We start from the raw sequence: 17,916 nt of genomic DNA on the forward strand, positions 1-17,916 counted from the left end.
CGACTTGAGGTTGGGTACAAATTCTTGCTATACTGTTTTTCATCGACGGTAAATGGGCCTAATATTCTAAGCACAAATTTCCTGTAATACTCGAAGATGTAAACTTGCAATTTACATCATTGAGTATTATAGTAATATCAACATGTCTTTCCTATATAAATTTATTTTATTTATTTATTATTATTATTATTTTTTTCTGTTAATCCATAAAAAAGTGTTGATTTAGGTTAAAAGAACAATGATATTTTTAGGTGGTTAACGGTGAAAATGTGACGAACTATTATGGAAGCGATACATTGACATAGCTATAACATTTAAAGTTATTAATTATAAAATTTTAAAGTAGAATAGAATAGATGTGATGATAAACTTAGAAAGCATAAACTAAATTTTACCATAAAAGAAAAAAGTTACCAAGGCTGCATTTGTTTTGGTTTAAAATACTTTTCAGCAAATAATTCTAGATTTTCAGGTTTTTGGGCTAGTTGAAAATGTTGTTCAAACCGCAAATATCTAAGTTGATCATAAAATCACTCCTCGTGGACCCCACTCACCACCACATCCCACCGCGACCTGCATCACAACTTTGGCGACCCACCCTGGGCAAAGCAATGACCTAGTCATGATTCGTGCCACCACTCCAGTGACCAACCGTGCAAGAGACAAGACAAAAGGCTTGTGAGCAAAATTTAGCCACCATCCACAACGGAGTTCCTCCATGTTGCCCATGTTCGAGCTCCTCCCCACTATCCACATAACGAAGGTATCATTAATTAAATTCATAGTTAGATTAACCATTCATGTGAGAGGATGGAGTACCATTCAATAATTATTCCTTGTGAAGGTTCGATAAAATCTTGTTCTTAACATATAAATAGGAGACTGTCAAAAGGCTTATACCTTAACTAATTTGGCACCTCCTGATAAAATGAAACTGGTATGATTTCAATAAAAGTGAAATTGAAGTACAACAAAGATAGAGAAACAAGATACAGGGAACCATTAGCATGGTTATCATTTTGATCGATCTATAATAAGAAGATGCTGAATCAATGGAAGATCGAAGCCGAACCATGACTAAGTTGACCTAGTGTTTCTAGCAGCATGAGATAGCTCATGAACCACTCTATTGTAGTCTTTTTTCAGATGCCTCACTTTCTAGCTACAAAAGGATTCAAGCATGGTGAGAGAATCTTGAATAATAGGATCCATGTCTCCACCAAGGGAGCCTGACCTCAATGCTAGAACTACAACAAGAGAGTCAGACTTAATAATAAGTAGAGTGAGATTCATTTCACGAGGTAGAAGAACCCCTTCTTCAATAGCTATAGCTTCAGTAATATCAACTGCATATATGGCAGACGATAGCTTACTTCTGATACCTTTGGATTTTGCCAACAAAAATATTTAATATTCAAACCTCTTATTTCTAGATATTGAACATATATATACAAGAATTTGGAAAAATTATGTTACAAACCCATGGGTAGAACTCATCATTGAAAACCGGCTTGCAAGGGGAGGGTGCCCAAGAACTTATAAACACATGGTTAAACTTACACTTAACTAATATGGAACACTAGGATCATAACATACCATTTTAATCCAACCTTTAAGTCGCCCTTTTTAGGATCCAACCACAAAGCCGCAACTCATTTGATCCCATACTTAATGAGCTACATCCGATTAATTGGGGTGATGGTTGACTCTGATACCAAATATTACAAATTCATGAGTAGAACTCACCATTAAAAACCTATTTGTAAGGGGGGGTGTCTAAGAACTTATAAATACATGGTTAAACTTACACTTAACCAATGTGGGACACTAGGATCATAACATATTATTCAATACTTTCTTACATTAATAGTGGATTCTACCATTTATTTAATTGGTGAGATCTATCATTTATGTAAAAGATAGTAATACCACTTTTTATTACTCAAATGTATTCTTCATTTTTTTTTATACTAAAATATGCTAGACTTACTACAAATTTTGGCACAAAGAAAACCAAACTACAATAAGAAAAATACAACAGGAAAAGACAATGGTTATTTTAGGATCATAACTAATTATTTTTACAATTATTTTATATGATAGATTATGACTACGTATTTGTCACTTTCACATTAATCCACTTTTTTTTTTTTTCTCCCATAACTCACAATTAGGGGTTTCAAATAGTTATGAAAATAGATGTGAAATTGATTTTAGTGGTAGAATTTTTCAAGGGAAAGGACTGAAATTTTAATCACATTTATTTTTGTTCCAAATCATTGTTTAATAGGAATTAGGAAGCAAGAAGTCAAGAACTAATCCAATTCCAACGTGGACATAATTGTGGTGTGTAGCTAAAAAGAAAGAAAAGAATGCAAGAAGAATGAGAGTGGTTCACGGAAGTTGATGTTGGTGAATGAAAACAGTGACTCAATTTGCACATACACAACTTAACAACAAAGCAATAGCATACAGCAACAATTAGGCAGGCAGGAAAGGCACTACGCAGGCTGTGTATGTAAGGGAATTACTGATAAATCTGAAATCTGAGTGAATAACAACAAACAAACCTAAAGCTCTCCGATTCTCAAAAAAAAACCTAAAGCTCTCCGTACAAGTCTCTACCAAGGCAACCCTTTTTTTTTTACCTGCTCTGCCCTTCTCCATTTCTTCACCGAAACAACACAGCCCAACCCAACCCAGAAGATACAACGAAGTACAAAACCCATGTGTGTTTGATGTTTGAATTCCATGCGCAATGGAGTAGCGTGTATCACTCAAACCCATGTGTCCCCACAACACCCACCCACTGAATCAGACTTGTCATTTTCAGTAAATTTTTCTTCTTCTTCTTCTTTTTTTTTTTTTTTTTTTTCCCGCTCTTTCCCAAAGTACCACGGCAAAAAGAGTGGTGACGTGTCGGAGCAGGTTAGCATTTCAAGGCACTACAATGTTTAAAGTGAGCCAGGTGGGTGCCTTCAAAGTTCAAAACCAATACCAGAGTAGAACAGTAGAACTAGAACCAGCCAACTGTCGTTCTCTCTCTTCTCCTTCCGAATCTGAAGAAAGTATCACCCACCTTACAGCGACCTTACTTTTAGTTTGTCGGACCCACCTTCAATACTACATATCCAGTTACAGTAACCATCCTGAAAAACCATGATGATGTGTTTGCTCTTTTATGGTCTCTCTCTCTCTCTTTTTAATTGCGTTGTCATCATTATATTCTAGAAAATTAGAATTTATTGTCAGTGGTAGGTTGTCCATGGGTCAGTTTGGGTTGAGTTTGTGCACAATCCGTAACCAATCTAATCAGATCAGGTGAGGAATTTCCAAACCCGCAGCTAACCAGTAATGGTATCTAGTTAGTTGATTTGGGTTTCTGTAATGTGATAGTTGTTTCGGGTACTACTAAAAAGTAGCGAGATCTTAGCAAGATCTTACCAAATTTATCCAAGGTCTAATAAGATCTAGCCAGCTCTAGCGAATTTCTCATTGAATCTAGAGAGATTTCTACCAAATCATATCGAGAACTCATTGAATCTAATGAATATTTGCCAAATCTAGTTGTGTAGGTCACTGAAGTTCGTTGCATCTAGCTGGAAAAGTCACTGAAATGCTAGAGAAATCGTCGGAATTGATGTATTTCGGTCAAGTTAAGTTTCACGAGTTTTAAAGGAGACCTACAGCTGACTCATCGAATTCGGGTTTTTGAAGGTTGGGACCCATGTTCGACCATCGGAGCAGTTGAATCGGGTGGTGGCAGGTCGGGTATAGTTGGGTTTGGTGGGTTAGGCAGGTGGGCGGTTGGGTTGGACACCCCTAGTCAATGGTTTGGTTCTAACATAATTTGGTTCAAAGATTTGTAATTATTATATATGATCCCTAAAATTTGAATTAAAATAGTGTCATTAAAGCTACGTCGCCATTTTTTAATTTTGTATTTTACAAACTTTCAATTTCAAAAGGAAGAAAAACTTGAAGGCCCAATCCAAATGAGTCCAGTAAATGAATAAAGCCGTTTCTAAATAGTTCAAACTTAGCTAAATATAAAGTTTGTTCATATTTGTTTGCTTATAAATAAACCAATTTATCCTTAATTTTAGAACTATTTAATAAACAATTTGGGTTCAAAGAAAAAAAAATTATTCATGGATATGCTTGTAAACAATAGAACTCAATAAAATACAAGCCAATATTGGGCTCATTTATAGACTTGGTAATAAGCTTGATATGGACTTAAAAAAATAAACCCAGATTTATAAAGCCTTTAATTAACTTGAAATTGAGTCCACTTGTCCAAACCAAATTGGCTTAATAATATTCTTATGTTGAATCTTGAGTTTTATAGCTTGATATTAAGCTTGAGCTATGCTTGACTAATTAATGAATCAAGTTGAGCTCAAGCTTTAGACATTTTGGTGAGTTGGAGTTTAAACATTGTTTGTAGGCTTATTTCAAGCTCAAGCCAAACTTGAACACTCAATACTCAACAAAGTTTGCCTTGTTTACGTCCCTACAAACAAGCCAACAATGCCTAGGTCCAACCTAGAACCACATCCACAAGCAACCCTTTGATGCCATATTAAGCATGATCCTTGCACACTAATAGATATCCAAGTGCAACCTTGTGGCGAGAAGTATGTGATATATCAAACCCTAGCCAGAACTTAATCAGTGATGCCCAAAGCTTGGTGATGGATCACCCCACCCCAAAAGGAAAGCCTATAGCTCACTTTCCCCATCATGTTAGCATTACTTACTCTCATTAACCACCACCATTTTACATTAAATGCAACATGATGGGGGGTCGTCACTTTGTAACGTTGGGGGAAATAACTTATTAACACGTTCTCTCAGCTGACCTAAGGGAATAATGTGTTGTCAAGACCTCTTCGACCTTATTTGGTGATCATTAACTCTTATTCGGTGAATATCATCAATTGCATGAAAACCAAAGAAAAAGAAATTCATAATGATTTTTTTGCTCAATCAATGGCTTCCAAGTTTTGCAAGAAGACAAAGATAATGAAATTTTAAAAGTGCTTGTTTGTTTGGCATGGAAGATTCTAATCTTTACTATCAACTAGAAAGATGAGTTTTTTTTTTTTTTTTTTTTTTTAGTGGAGAGGTTTGATGTAGGACATAATCTACAATTTAATTTTTTTAATTCATTAATTTTGGTTTATGTAATTTTCTTTATTTTAGGATTAGGGTATTTATTTCTTTATTTTTAGGTGCTTTTAATGCTTTTTAGATCAAATTTAGTTCCTATTATTTCTAATTTTCTAGGAGTGGAAGTGTTCTGCTGATTGTCGCTTCCACATCCCACATCACGTATGCGCTATTGTTTACTACTCTATCAATTTCTTTTAAGATTTTCAGGAATTATACTGACTTAACCTTCAAAGTGCCTACAACTACGACCAACCCCTTTGGTTGGTCTAAAGTGTAGGAAATGATTTGTTTTCCTCTTCAAGGTTCTCATCTAGTGAATCTCTACTTATTCAACTACCTTGCTCGATTGGGGCCCTTACTGTGGTTCATGTTCTCAAATTCACCTACGACAACTTACCCCATTGAGATTGATCATATCACAATTTAGTCACAAACTTTTCAAAGGTTAGATTTTAACCCTTTAAAATTTGAAATAAAATTAGATCGTTAAGTTTATTTTGATATAACCCTAATGATTTCATTTTCGCTCAAACTTTTGGCAATCAAATATAATAATTGAAAGTTTATTGTCTAAATTGTGATAGGGTCAAACCAAAAAGAGTTAAATTATAATTTATCATTGTTCTTTCCTAAGTAAAGGAAGGACAAAATTAAGTATACGGGTGGCAATTCATGTTGATGCGTCGTCTTTATGTTGTGTCAAAGTAGAGGTATTCTACTACACTAGTCAACCCTTATCCAAACTTTTTAATAACTATCAAAATCCCTCGATCTTAATATGACTCATTTATTAAGCAGGTTGATTGGACATGACTCATGTAGCATGCTTAAAATACAATTTTTGTTGGATCACTGAAAGACCCATTTCAACCCATTTTATAGAATTTGACCAAAAATTATTAACATATTTTTATATTTTGTAGGCATATAAATTCTAATAATTAAAATAAATAAATTATACACAAATTGCATTTCATAATAACATCAATTAAAATACTAATATCTTAAAATCTAAAATATAATAAAGTTCCACCCAAATTTAAAAATACATAATCAAAGCTGGGTTGTTTTGGTTGATTGCAAGTCAAGCAAATCAACACAAAATTGACTTGTTTATTAATTGTGTCAAAACGTGTCAACCTATTTTGTCACGAGTGAATTGTATTTATTGTCATAATTTCAAGTTTATTTACAATGAGCACTACAAATAAGTGACTTATTGATGTAGTTTTGAATTAAAATTTTGTAATCTAACATATGATGTGCTTTATAAAATGAACTATTGTTTAATTACAATGACCGAAAAGCAAATTGGTAGTTTGTGACACCATTTATACCAATTGATTTTTTTCCCCGGCAAGTTTGATTGTGAATCATGATCATTCATATATGTGGAATTTTGTATCCAGAGAAAATCTAGATTCTACTAGCAAAATTGTAGGAGTGATATTTCTACATATTGTAAATGGACAGTCTATTTGAAAATGAAAGGATCATCTTCCTTGATATAATTTATGGCGAATGCATTGCACCCCACAGTTACTGCACGTTGTACTTGTGCATTAAACGCCTACAAATTTGGTGTTATGCTTCTTTTGAATGACAATTCACAAGATGCTGGCTTGGGCCTATTGGTACGTTTGGGCTAATGGGCTTCCCACTCGATACAATTTACCAAGATGGGCGGCTCCTAAAACATTCTGGAAGTTTAAAATGAAATATCTTCATTATTCAACAGGAAAAGACTAGGTCCTTCTGGGTTCTTTGCATCTTGGAACCAGTATCATATATTCTTAGAGTTGCTAAAAATTTGATTCGCGTCTAATCCTTCCAAGTTTAATTAATTAAGTCCAAGTTAAACAAATTTCAACTCTCTCATCTTTTAATGCTTTGGAATATGTTTCTCATGGCAAATGAGTTGTCAATGGCTAGGTACCAAAACACTTGAAAAAGAACCTAGGCACCATTTCCTCGCTAATTTATGTAGGGTCCGTTTGGATACAGCTTATTTTGCTGAAAACTGAAAACTGAAAATACTGTAGCAAAATAATTTTAAATGTATGAATAATACCGTGAGACTTATTTTTAATATATATTTTTTCTGAATAAAGTGGTTGTGGATCCCGTGAATAGTGCGCGAACAGTGTATGAACAGTGCTCTATGTCTCCTGAAATAGTGAAACGCATGCATAAAAAAAAAAATAAAAAAAATAAAAAAAAAGGAAACGTGCAGACGCAGACGCTGAATTCAAACATATACATAGTATACTATATATGTATTTGTTGTTGTGATTACAACATGGGATATCACTTAACCTAAAAATTTAAACTTTTTAGTTTGAGCCAAATTATAATATATGAACATTTCATTTTTCTTATTATTATGCAATGTGAGACTTTGCTCACATGTTTATATCCAACTATCTCTCCCTCATATGTGATTCTTTGCATCTCTGTGAGCTTCCAGGCCTCTACTTGGGCCAACGAACAAGTCCTAATCATTCCTCTTTACCTATAGGCTTTCTTTCCTTCACCAGCGCATCATTTATAGGCCTCTCATATGCTATCTATGAGAACAAACCCCACATGCTCATTAATGAGAACCTAGCTCGCACTTTCTTGTGCATGGGAACACCTCGTGCTACACCATGAATTAGAACCCATTAACAATACTCCTTTGATTGGCATTTTTCTAGGATCGTTTGTGTGGGCCTTTTAGGTTTGCTATGTCCCAGCTCCAACTGTAAATGGAAATACAATTAGTCCATTTAATTTTGACCATATTATAGATTCTTTGCATTTCAATCGAAATAAAAAAGTTGAATAATGATTTTATATATAAAGAAGCTACCTTAAGAATCTTGAGATGAGGTTCAAAAATCTTCATCTTTTCCTTCTACTTTAATTACTTAAAAAAAAAAAAAAAAAAGGAGGAAAAGAATTTCTAGCCCATCATTTCTCTCAAACCCATCAAAGAGAAAAAGGTTGTCTACTAGCTTAGCAAAATAAAAAGCAATATATTGTTTTTTGCCACCTGTCACAATATACATCTTCCATGATAAATTTTAAACTAGATCATATGCATGCAGGGTGAGCCAAACGTTACTCCGAAGTCCACCCTAACACGATACCCCAGGAAAGGAAATCGTGTTCAAATTTCCTCTGTCAAAGTAAAGACTTACATCTTTCAAATGATTCTCTTCCTACTCACTAAGATGCAAATTTCAAAAAGCTCACAATGCCTCTTTTGAATATATATTCTTGGCGAAACTACATTAATGGTCCCTGAAATTTACCCTGTGTGTGCAATTGATCTCTCAAGTTTCAAGTGAGCACTTTTAGTCCCTCAAGTTTAAAAAATGAGCTTTATTAATCCTTTTGTTAACTGCAGTTACTGTTAATGTCTACGTGGCTAACGGAGCAGTGATGTGGCTAACAAAGTAGTGATGTGGCGTCTTTTTTTATTAGAAATTTACAAAACTCAAATGACACATCATAAATTCATAATCTGACACCTAAACAAGTCCCAAATGGGTTACCCAAATCAAATCTCCCAAATTACCTATGAGATCTACGATCAAAGAATGTCACCGTTCACCATCACTCTTCAATGCTTTAAAATCACTCTGTTAGTTGTTGTTATGCATTTTTTAAATCTTTGTATTGGTTTTCATATGATTTGCAGATCCTTGTTTTTTTTCCTTCTTTCCTTGCCTGGCCATTTCTATCTTCAAGACTGTAAGTGTATACTTCTTTTCAATTCTTTAATACAATTCCATCTTTTATCTAAACAAAAAAAGGAGAATCACAATCCAGAATGAACGCACCACCGAAACAATAAAATGCCAAAACACAATTATGAAAAAAATGCCTACAATATAACATACACATAGTTTTGGAGAATTAGTCAAATGATTGTTCAACCATTCAAGCATAAACACAAATGGATAGTGTGCATAACGATAACAAGATCTAAAATTTCAAAAAAATAGAAAATCTAATTTGAAGGACTGTGACTACAGAGAGAAAAAAAAGAGCAATATTTGAGGGATTGTATGGAGAGGTGAGGAGAAGCGGTGAGGCACTGGTGGTTGTGCAAGCACGAGGAAGCAGTAGTGGCTGTGGCAAACAACACTTGAAGAGCTAGAGCCAAAATGGGTTTTTCACCACTTATCGTCGTTGTTGCTATCGTGTGGGGGAGGATGACATCGTTGCCAGGCAATGGAGGTGGCATCACAGCGTCACATAGAGGAGGACGATTGGGTCAAGAGAGATTTGATTTGGGTAACCCTTTAAGAACCGAATTAGGTGTGGGGAATTTGGGTTCTGAGGTGTCATTTGAGTTTTGTATTTTTTAATACAAAAAAAATATCACGAAACTTTAAAAGATGCTATGTCACTACTTCGTTAGCCACATAAGTATTGATACTAATGGTAATTAACAGAAGGATTAATAATGCTCATTTTTTAAACTTGAGGGACTAAAAGTGTTCACTTGAAACTTGAGGGACCAATTATACTCACAGGACAAACTTCAGGGACCAATAGTGTAGTTTCGCCTATATTCTTTATAGTTATTAAGGAAACTTCCTTCTCAAAAGAAAAGTTATAAGGAAACTTCATTTTGCTTTCAATCAACCAACGACTTTCATCTCAATCATTAGAATTTATTAGGCTAGTAGCCTTTTTTTTTTTTTTGTTTTTCCTTTAATCAATGTGATAGTGTATTTAATTGGATGCATTTTTTTTTTTAAGTTTATTTGTTTATTTAAATAAAGCTAGTTAAAGCATATTCTAGAAAATAAACTTTTTTTTTTTTTGCTGAATTCTAGAAAATAAACTTTAAACAAACTAAGAAGTCCAATGAAAAAATCAATACCAAACAGACTCATTTGATTGACATAAAATCACTTTTATATCATAAATGTATCCAATACTAATACTAATTTATTATTCACCAATTCTAATACGTCATCAAAGTTTAAGTAATGGCTTAGTGATAATGACATTGTTTGTGATGTCTTTTATATATATATATATATATATATATATAGTTCAAACCATACCCATCTACTAATTAAAATAAAATAAATAAATTATAATATATCAAACTTTAATATTTATCAAAAAAAAATATTTATCCTTATGCACCCTTAATAGGAAACTAATAAAAACTACTGCGGGGACTCTCCCATCTAGTTGGCTAGCTAGTGAGATATCAATTCACCTCTTCAACAAGCAATGTCCACGTATTCCAGATATTCTCTTCACTTTCTAGACTCCAATGAATCGCATTGTCAAGTCTTGCCGAACCTTTTGAATTTAATAAAGAAACAAAGAGAGCTTCTTTCTTCTCCTCCCAAGTCCCAACATTATATATAAGAGTCGTATTGTTGCATGAGAGCAATATACGAAGCTTGAAAGAAGTATAGAGAAAGATGGGTACAAGGGCTAATATTATTCCAATCATAAACAAGACTTACTGTTCCTCTTCACAGGTTGTCCTTGTAGTTAGGAGGAGGCCACATGCGACAAATGGAGGAGGTTTTGTGGTGACAGATTGTAATCAGAAGGTGATTTTCAGGGTTGATGGGTGTGGTATTCTTGGCACAAAAGATGAGCTGATTCTGAGAGATGGAGATGGTGATGGAAATGCTTTGCTGCTGATCCGCCGAAAGGTACCTAAACACACATATACATGCATGCATCACCACAAACAAGTTTTATATGCATGCATTAATTTAAACGTCCTTGATATTTGACATGGTAATTTGGATGGCCTCAAGGACCCAAAGTGACGGTGATGCTTTGATTTTGATCATTTTTTTTTTCAAATTTATTCAAATTTATATTAGCTAAGCTAGTAAACACCATGAGTCTATTAATTTCAAGTGAAATAAAAAGGGTTATTTTAAAATTTTAAATAACATAGTATGATACAATTTTAAACTTGTAATATTTGATTTGAATTATGAAATTAATATGTTTGAAATGGAGAAGATCTTATTCTCTCAAAACTATGGATTAGAAGAGAGAATTGGGGAAAACCATTGTTGAGAAACATTAGTCTCCAAGAAGAGAACATGATTCACTAAAACAGGAAATGCTAGTGGGATTGTCAATCCAAACATGGACTTAGAAATATAAGCCTGCTTATTGTAGCATTTCCTTAAAATGTTTGGATTTTTAAAAAATCTATTTTGGTTTCTTAAAAGTAAAATTCTTGAAAAATAATCATATTACAAGTCTTCCTTTTCTGATGACTTCTTGAGCAAGCATTAAGGCATATATCTTGTGTATATATACACAATATATTAAGAAATACATACACGTTTATTTAAATAAATACACGTACATGCATAACCAAAAGATGAATTTATTCTTGTCGTTTGACTTTTGGCATCTTTCCTCTTTTTTTTTTCTTTAATTAAAAAAAATAGAAGGGTGGAATGGCTGAGGCACTAAGCATTTACAAGAAATGGAAAGGCTATACATTTGATTATGAAGGGTCTCAGAAGTTAGTTTTCAGCTTAAAAGAACCCAACTCCTGTTTGGTAAGGAACAATGCAATGAAAATCTCCACGGAACCCAGGGAAAGCAACAAAGATTGGGACTTTAGGATCAAAGGCTATTTCCCAGATAGAGATTGTACCATCATCGACACCAAAGGCGACATTGTGGCGCAGGTAATTGATTTGATACTATTCTGGCTATAAACTTGTACACTGCGATGCTTAAATTAATTAATATCAATGTTGTCTGAGGTTTTCTCATAAGGATTTGTTGTTTATGAAGTGCAGGTTGGAGTGAAGAAGGAGGTGCAGGAATTGATGGCAAGCAAGGATCTGTACCATGTGGTGGTGAAACCAGGCGTTGATCAAGCTTTTGTTTTTGGTGTCATTGCTATTCTCGACTATATATATGGTGAATCTACGAGGTGCTAATCAATATAGCAGACGAAATAATTAATGTTTTTTGTCACGTCAGAATATGAGAGCACAGAAGTAATTCTCCACATATAACTGATGCTATCATGTACTCATGCTTTTTACCCACCCTAAAGTTTTAGGACTATGGTATGGCTTTATTGTTGATGTTTTTTTTCTTCCAAGAAATATATTATTCTGTTTACTACCTTTGTATTAATTATAAGAGTTTCGTACTTTAGTCTTTAGTGGTATTGTTCGATTTTCTAAACAAAGAGAACTTGAGCTGAAATATATTTCAAAGTTTTGGAATGATTTGTTTGTGTATTTGGAAAAATTATCAATGAGTGACAGCTCCATTGATTACTTTTAAATAAATACATTAGGTAAACTACAATAATAATTCAATTGAGATTGTTCAGTAAAGTAAAAAGAAAATAAAAATAAATGGAGATTCCTTTTACATTAAAATTTTTTCCAATGTATTCCATTAAAAAAGGCATAAACTTTACATTTTTTTCAAGATTTAGAAGAGTGTTGGTAGACAATCTTACATTCCCCCACTTAATTTTTGGTCTTGTGCTCGCGAAATGCTGATTTATATGAAACACACTTGCTCTTGCACCAAGCCTAACTTTTCATACTCCACTATCTTGAAACAAAGAATCTTAGTGAATGGTGGACACAATGCAAAAATATTCTAATTATTAAGTATAATAGGTAAAAATGCAAACATATTCTAATTAAAAGTATAATGGGTCCATCACTTGGATTTCCAAAGACAGAAAATAAAGAAAATTCAATTCCACCCCCAATCACCCGGCCCCTTCCAAAAACTTTTCTTATTCAATGGTTTCAAGAGGCATCTCTCTTACAATATATATATGTGAGTTTCACATGTTGCGAGAGGAAGATCTCATAAAACCATCTTATCAAATATCATACTATTACCATGCATTAGTCATGCACTATTACTTAATGCTAAGAACTAAAACTACCATAAGTAAATAGTGAAGCATCAGTAGTCTAATTGTAGTTGATTTCTAAGATCTGAATCAGTTCTAAAGCTTAGAGGAGTCCAAAAATTGAATTGACAATGATATATATATAATACGATAAAATATTGTATTTGAACTTATGCCGTCATCTTTACCATTAAGTCAAGTCATCAATTGTTTCTCAAAAAAAAAAAATAGTTAAGGATCTGTTTAGACACCAATTACTGTTGAAAACTAAAAACTGAAAACATTGTAACAAAATAATTTTTAAATGTATGAATAGTGCTGTGAGACCCAGTTTTAATGAAAATTTTGCTGAATTCCATACTTGTGGATCCTGTGAACAGTGCACGGGACCCACTGTTTAAACGCCAAACGCAAAAACGCCAAACGCCAGACGCAATCCAAACTCATACTAAGTCACCAATAAAATTTTCTATAGTATAATTAGAATTTGATCCTAGATTCCTTATTCAACGATACAAAATTTAAATAAAAAAGAAAAACTTTACCAATTGAGCTAACTTACTTCCACAACAAAAGTAATAAGGAATAGGTAATCATTTGAGAATATTCACGAGGAGCCAACTTAACCACCAAGCCAGGGAGATAAGGTTGATGTCTCCATGCTCTAGCATGGCCATCTTTGAGTTTGAGGGTGGAGTACCCTTTTGTTTTTGGGGTAAGAAAATCTTTTGTTTTTGGTAATTGAACAAAAAAAATCAATAGATCGTCTAAATAATATGCAATAACTTGTATCCTTAGCATCCTTTCTTGTGTAGCTCATCAAAATTAAAGCTTCTGTTGTACACAATGCATGAAAGAAATTCAACGAAACAAATATTGGTTTATTGACAATTAGGTTTGCTTCCTAAGAAGTCTTTCTAGTCGATTCCTTTTTTTTTTTTCTTTGAAAGTGGATAAGCATTCAAAGAAAATGAAGAAAAAGAATGCACTAAAGATTCTCATATAATGCGGTTTTAATTAGCTTAACTGACAAGTTTTTTATATTATCAAATAAGGAACTTGTATTTGAATTCATGTTTACATTAAAGGATCATGTTAACAAACACCCTTAGGGTTTGTTAATAAATTATATTAAAAAATTTTTAACACCACTTTCATAAAAAAATATAAAAAACTGTCAAAAAAATTAATTACTTTATTATTTTCCTATAAAATGTTTCTAAAAGAAGTTCCTAAACTAATGTCCTTAGGGTATTCGTTAACATTTCTTTACATTAAAAACCAATAGTGTCTATACCTTCTTCTTTTTTTTTTTCTTTTTTTTTTTTTTTTTTTTGAGTAACAATAGTGTCTTTACCTGATAATAAAGAGCAATTATTATGGATTAAACGGCCAAGGTTGAAATTATATCCATACTAGAGAGTGAAAAGATTATTAATGATTAGAATTGAAACCGACTATTGTAGATACAAATTTTGATTTTTAGAACCAGTAATAAAGACGCATATATTATGGTCATAAAAATATAGACTTGGGCTTAAGTGGATTATATTCCATTTTCTTTGAAAGTTAATTCAAATTTTTTTTTTTTTTTAAATAATGATCTCTACAGTTGCCGATCCATCAACATAAACATTTATTCCTTGACGTTTCAACTTTTAAGAGTTTTTGTTCTTATATAGCTGCTATCTTTCATTTCTGAACTTCTATTAAGGGTTGTATCCAAAAACCAACTTTTGTAAGTCTATCCATTTTGAACTTAAGATTAAGCATAAGCTAATTCAAGCAGTGTAAATACATTGGTGTGGCATATAATATCTATCATCATAGACTTTATCAGTGACTCAATTCTAAAAGCAGTGGCATCGCTGAGAAATGGACTCCCTCGTGCTCTCAAGGGAAGAACAAGAGGAGTTGGTACGTAGCAAGAAAAAAGTGAAGGACTTTAGCCATGAGGATTACCGAGGATGACAGGATGTTGTTTCGATGCCTCCATACCATGAGCAGGGAGGGTGGAGTGAGGCAAACTCCTTCAAGGAGAAGCTCACTGGGGATATCCCGGGGGCATACACCCAAGCTTTCAATTTTAGTGACATCATGGAGTCTGATGAGGAGGTTGAAAACCTTCGTGAAGGTTTAGTTGCTGTTAAATTCTCCAAAGACTTCAAGAAGAAGATTCGTACTCCATGGACAAGAGCCCTCATTGTTAAGGTGTATGGAAGGGTGGTGGGCTTAAGTTTTCTTCATAGCACGTTGTTATCCATGTGGAAAGCCTGCGGGAAGGCTGGACTGTGTCGACTTGGAGCACAGGTTTTTTCTGACCAGGTTTTACTTGAAAGAGGATTATGAAGCTACTCTTAAGAGGGGACCTTGGTTCATTGGAGAGCATTTTCTCTCCATTAGACCATGGGAACCTAACTTTCGACCGGAATCGGCAAATGTCACTTTGGTGGCTATTTGGATTAGATTAAACGTCTTGCTAATCGAGTATTACAACTCGGAAACTCTGTTGCAAATTGGGAAGTCCATTGGTAATGGGTTAAGGGTTGACACACACACTGCGAATGAAGCAATAGGTAGATTTGCTAGACTTTATGTCCAGATTGATGTGGATAAGCTGTTGGTGACAGCAGTGTTGATAGGGAGGTTTGAACAACTGGTTTGCTACGAATGCATTCAAAAATTATGTTTCTCTTGTGGTAGAATGGGTCACAGGAAGGCAAGTTGCCCGTATACGGTTCGTCCAGTTTCGTCGGCGAAAGAGGGGGTATCGGAAAATGGCAGGGACGGTGAAGGACGATCATGGGATATGCATGTACCACACGAATCGGCCATGGGAATGGAGGCCAGCAGGATTGTGCATGGGAATGTGTCTGAGGAGGTACAGGAAAGGACATACGGTCCTTGGACTATAGTAGTGTGAAGGAGGAATGTGCCAAAAAATCAGAGAAGTGGAGGGGGCCATGCTGTGCTGGATAACGGTCAGCTAAGACAAGAGCAGAGAAAGGTAGAGACTGATGCCAAGTTCAAGTTTACAGCGGGTAGAAAAAATTTGGCTGATGGGCCAAGTAGAGAGGTTAAAATAAAGCTGGCCCCCTCAAAACAATTGGATCAAGCCCAAGTTGAAAGCACAATATTCAACTTAAGGCCGAGGGGCTCCCTACAGACCCAATAGTCCTTACCTCGTAAGTTCGTAGCGCCAGCAATGACAAAAGATCATCAGGCCGTGGGTGACGCCTTATTGAATGGAAATGGACTTGGGGTTTCTAGGTTGGGCCAGATGTTAATTTTGGAGGTGAAACAGATAAGAAGAGTTTCAATTCAGAAGCCCAAAGTAGCCCATCAGTTAAGGGCAAGAAAGTAATTGCGAGGAATAGGGCAAGGAACAAAAACACCACGGAAGCTACTGGAAGTAGTAAGACCCATTTCAACCTTACTTCTCTAACACCTAAGATTCTCAGTAGAGATGGCGCTGACCACGACCCAAGCACACCTTTCCTCTTTTCAACCACCACTAATGCCGAGATGGGCAATCAACACCAACATAAGATTTATGGGATTGTCAATAGAGGTGAGTGCGGAAATGAGAGAGAAGCCGACACTGGTGATGGGGTGGTCCGATCAATGTTTGAAGGAATTCGGGAAGATGATTGTCACGGTGTTGGAAGGAAGAATGAGGGGGCCTCAGACCTGACTTGGGGACTGAAGATGCAGGAGCTTCAACCCAGGTTTACCACGGTGAAGGGGAAGTGGCAGATTATTGCGGCGGAGAGCTCAGAGAAGAAAGAATGGAATTCGAAGAGGGAGGTGGAGCTAATGCCTTCCTATGATGAGTGCTATACACCTACCCACCCCATAATAATGAATATTTTAGTTTGGAATAGCAGGGGCGTGCTGAAGTCTAATTTTCAGGAGTATGTTAGAGACTTGGCTAGAGTCCACAATCCGGCCATCTTAGTGATTATGGAGACTAGACTGGGTGGAGAAAGAGCCAAGGGAATCATGGATAGACTTTCGTTTGATGGCGCCATTCACATTGAAACAATCGGGTATGGTGGAGGTTTATGGCTTCTGTAGAACTCTGACCTCATGGAGGTGGTGCAGCTGGCTAATACAGAGCAGGAAATCCATGTGGAAGTGAAGGTAATTGCTTCTAACTTTTCTTGGATTCTGTCTGGTATGTATGCTAGTCCTAGGAGTGCAGAAAGGTATATTCTGTGGGAAAACTTAATTAAGGTTGCAGGTTTACATAATAAGTCGTGGGTGATAGCCGGGGATTTCAATGAACCCCTATTGGGTGAGGATAAATTTGGAGGAAGACCTGTTAGTATCTCGAGATCCCTCCTATTCAAAGACTGTCTGGATAAATGTAATATGGTTGACCTGGGATTCTCCGGTCCTAGATATACGTGGACAACTAGGAGGGACCTGAACAATCTCATTCAAGAGAGAATTGACCGATTTTTCACGAACCTAAGTTGGTGCCTATTGTACCCAGAGGCTAGAGTAACACATTTAACTCGATGCCACTCTGATCATTGTCCGGTTCTCATAGAAGCAGTTCCTAAAAGAGTCACTCACCTTAATAGACCTTTCAAGTTCCAGAGCTTCTGGTTATCTAATCCTTCGTTTCTTGGGGTTGTGATGACGGCAGGGAGTCATACTAGAAATCTCTCGGCTTTAATAGAAAAATTTACAAGTGAAATGACGCAGTGGAACAAGAATCAGTTTGGTAACATTTTTGAGAAGAAGAGGAGGCTAATTGTCACGACCCAAACCTGTACTTCAGAGTTTAGAGCATGACCAGCATGTTAATATCAAGTTTACCTCAATACTAACACAAACCA

General features: G+C 35.1%; 2 protein-coding genes across 2 annotated transcripts; both read left to right on the forward strand.

Moving 5' to 3' along the window:
* The first annotated feature begins 10,532 nt into the window (after positions 1-10,532).
* On the forward strand, positions 10,533-12,122 carry LOC115967745 (protein LURP-one-related 6-like). Its single transcript, XM_031086874.1, has 3 exons — positions 10,533-10,856; positions 11,619-11,864; positions 11,979-12,122. The coding sequence occupies exons 1-3, from the start codon at positions 10,617-10,619 to the stop codon at positions 12,120-12,122; spliced, it is 630 nt and encodes a 209-aa protein (XP_030942734.1). The 5' UTR covers positions 10,533-10,616.
* Positions 12,123-17,158: 5,036 nt separating this feature from the next.
* LOC115968435 lies at positions 17,159-17,872 on the forward strand. Its single transcript, XM_031087832.1, has one exon. It carries the CDS (start codon positions 17,159-17,161, stop codon positions 17,870-17,872), a length of 714 nt encoding a protein of 237 aa, XP_030943692.1.
* Positions 17,873-17,916: the final 44 nt, after the last annotated feature.

The sequence above is a fragment of the Quercus lobata genome, chromosome 11 (assembly GCF_001633185.2).
Source record: "Quercus lobata isolate SW786 chromosome 11, ValleyOak3.0 Primary Assembly, whole genome shotgun sequence".
Classification (NCBI taxonomy): Eukaryota; Viridiplantae; Streptophyta; class Magnoliopsida; order Fagales; family Fagaceae; genus Quercus; species Quercus lobata.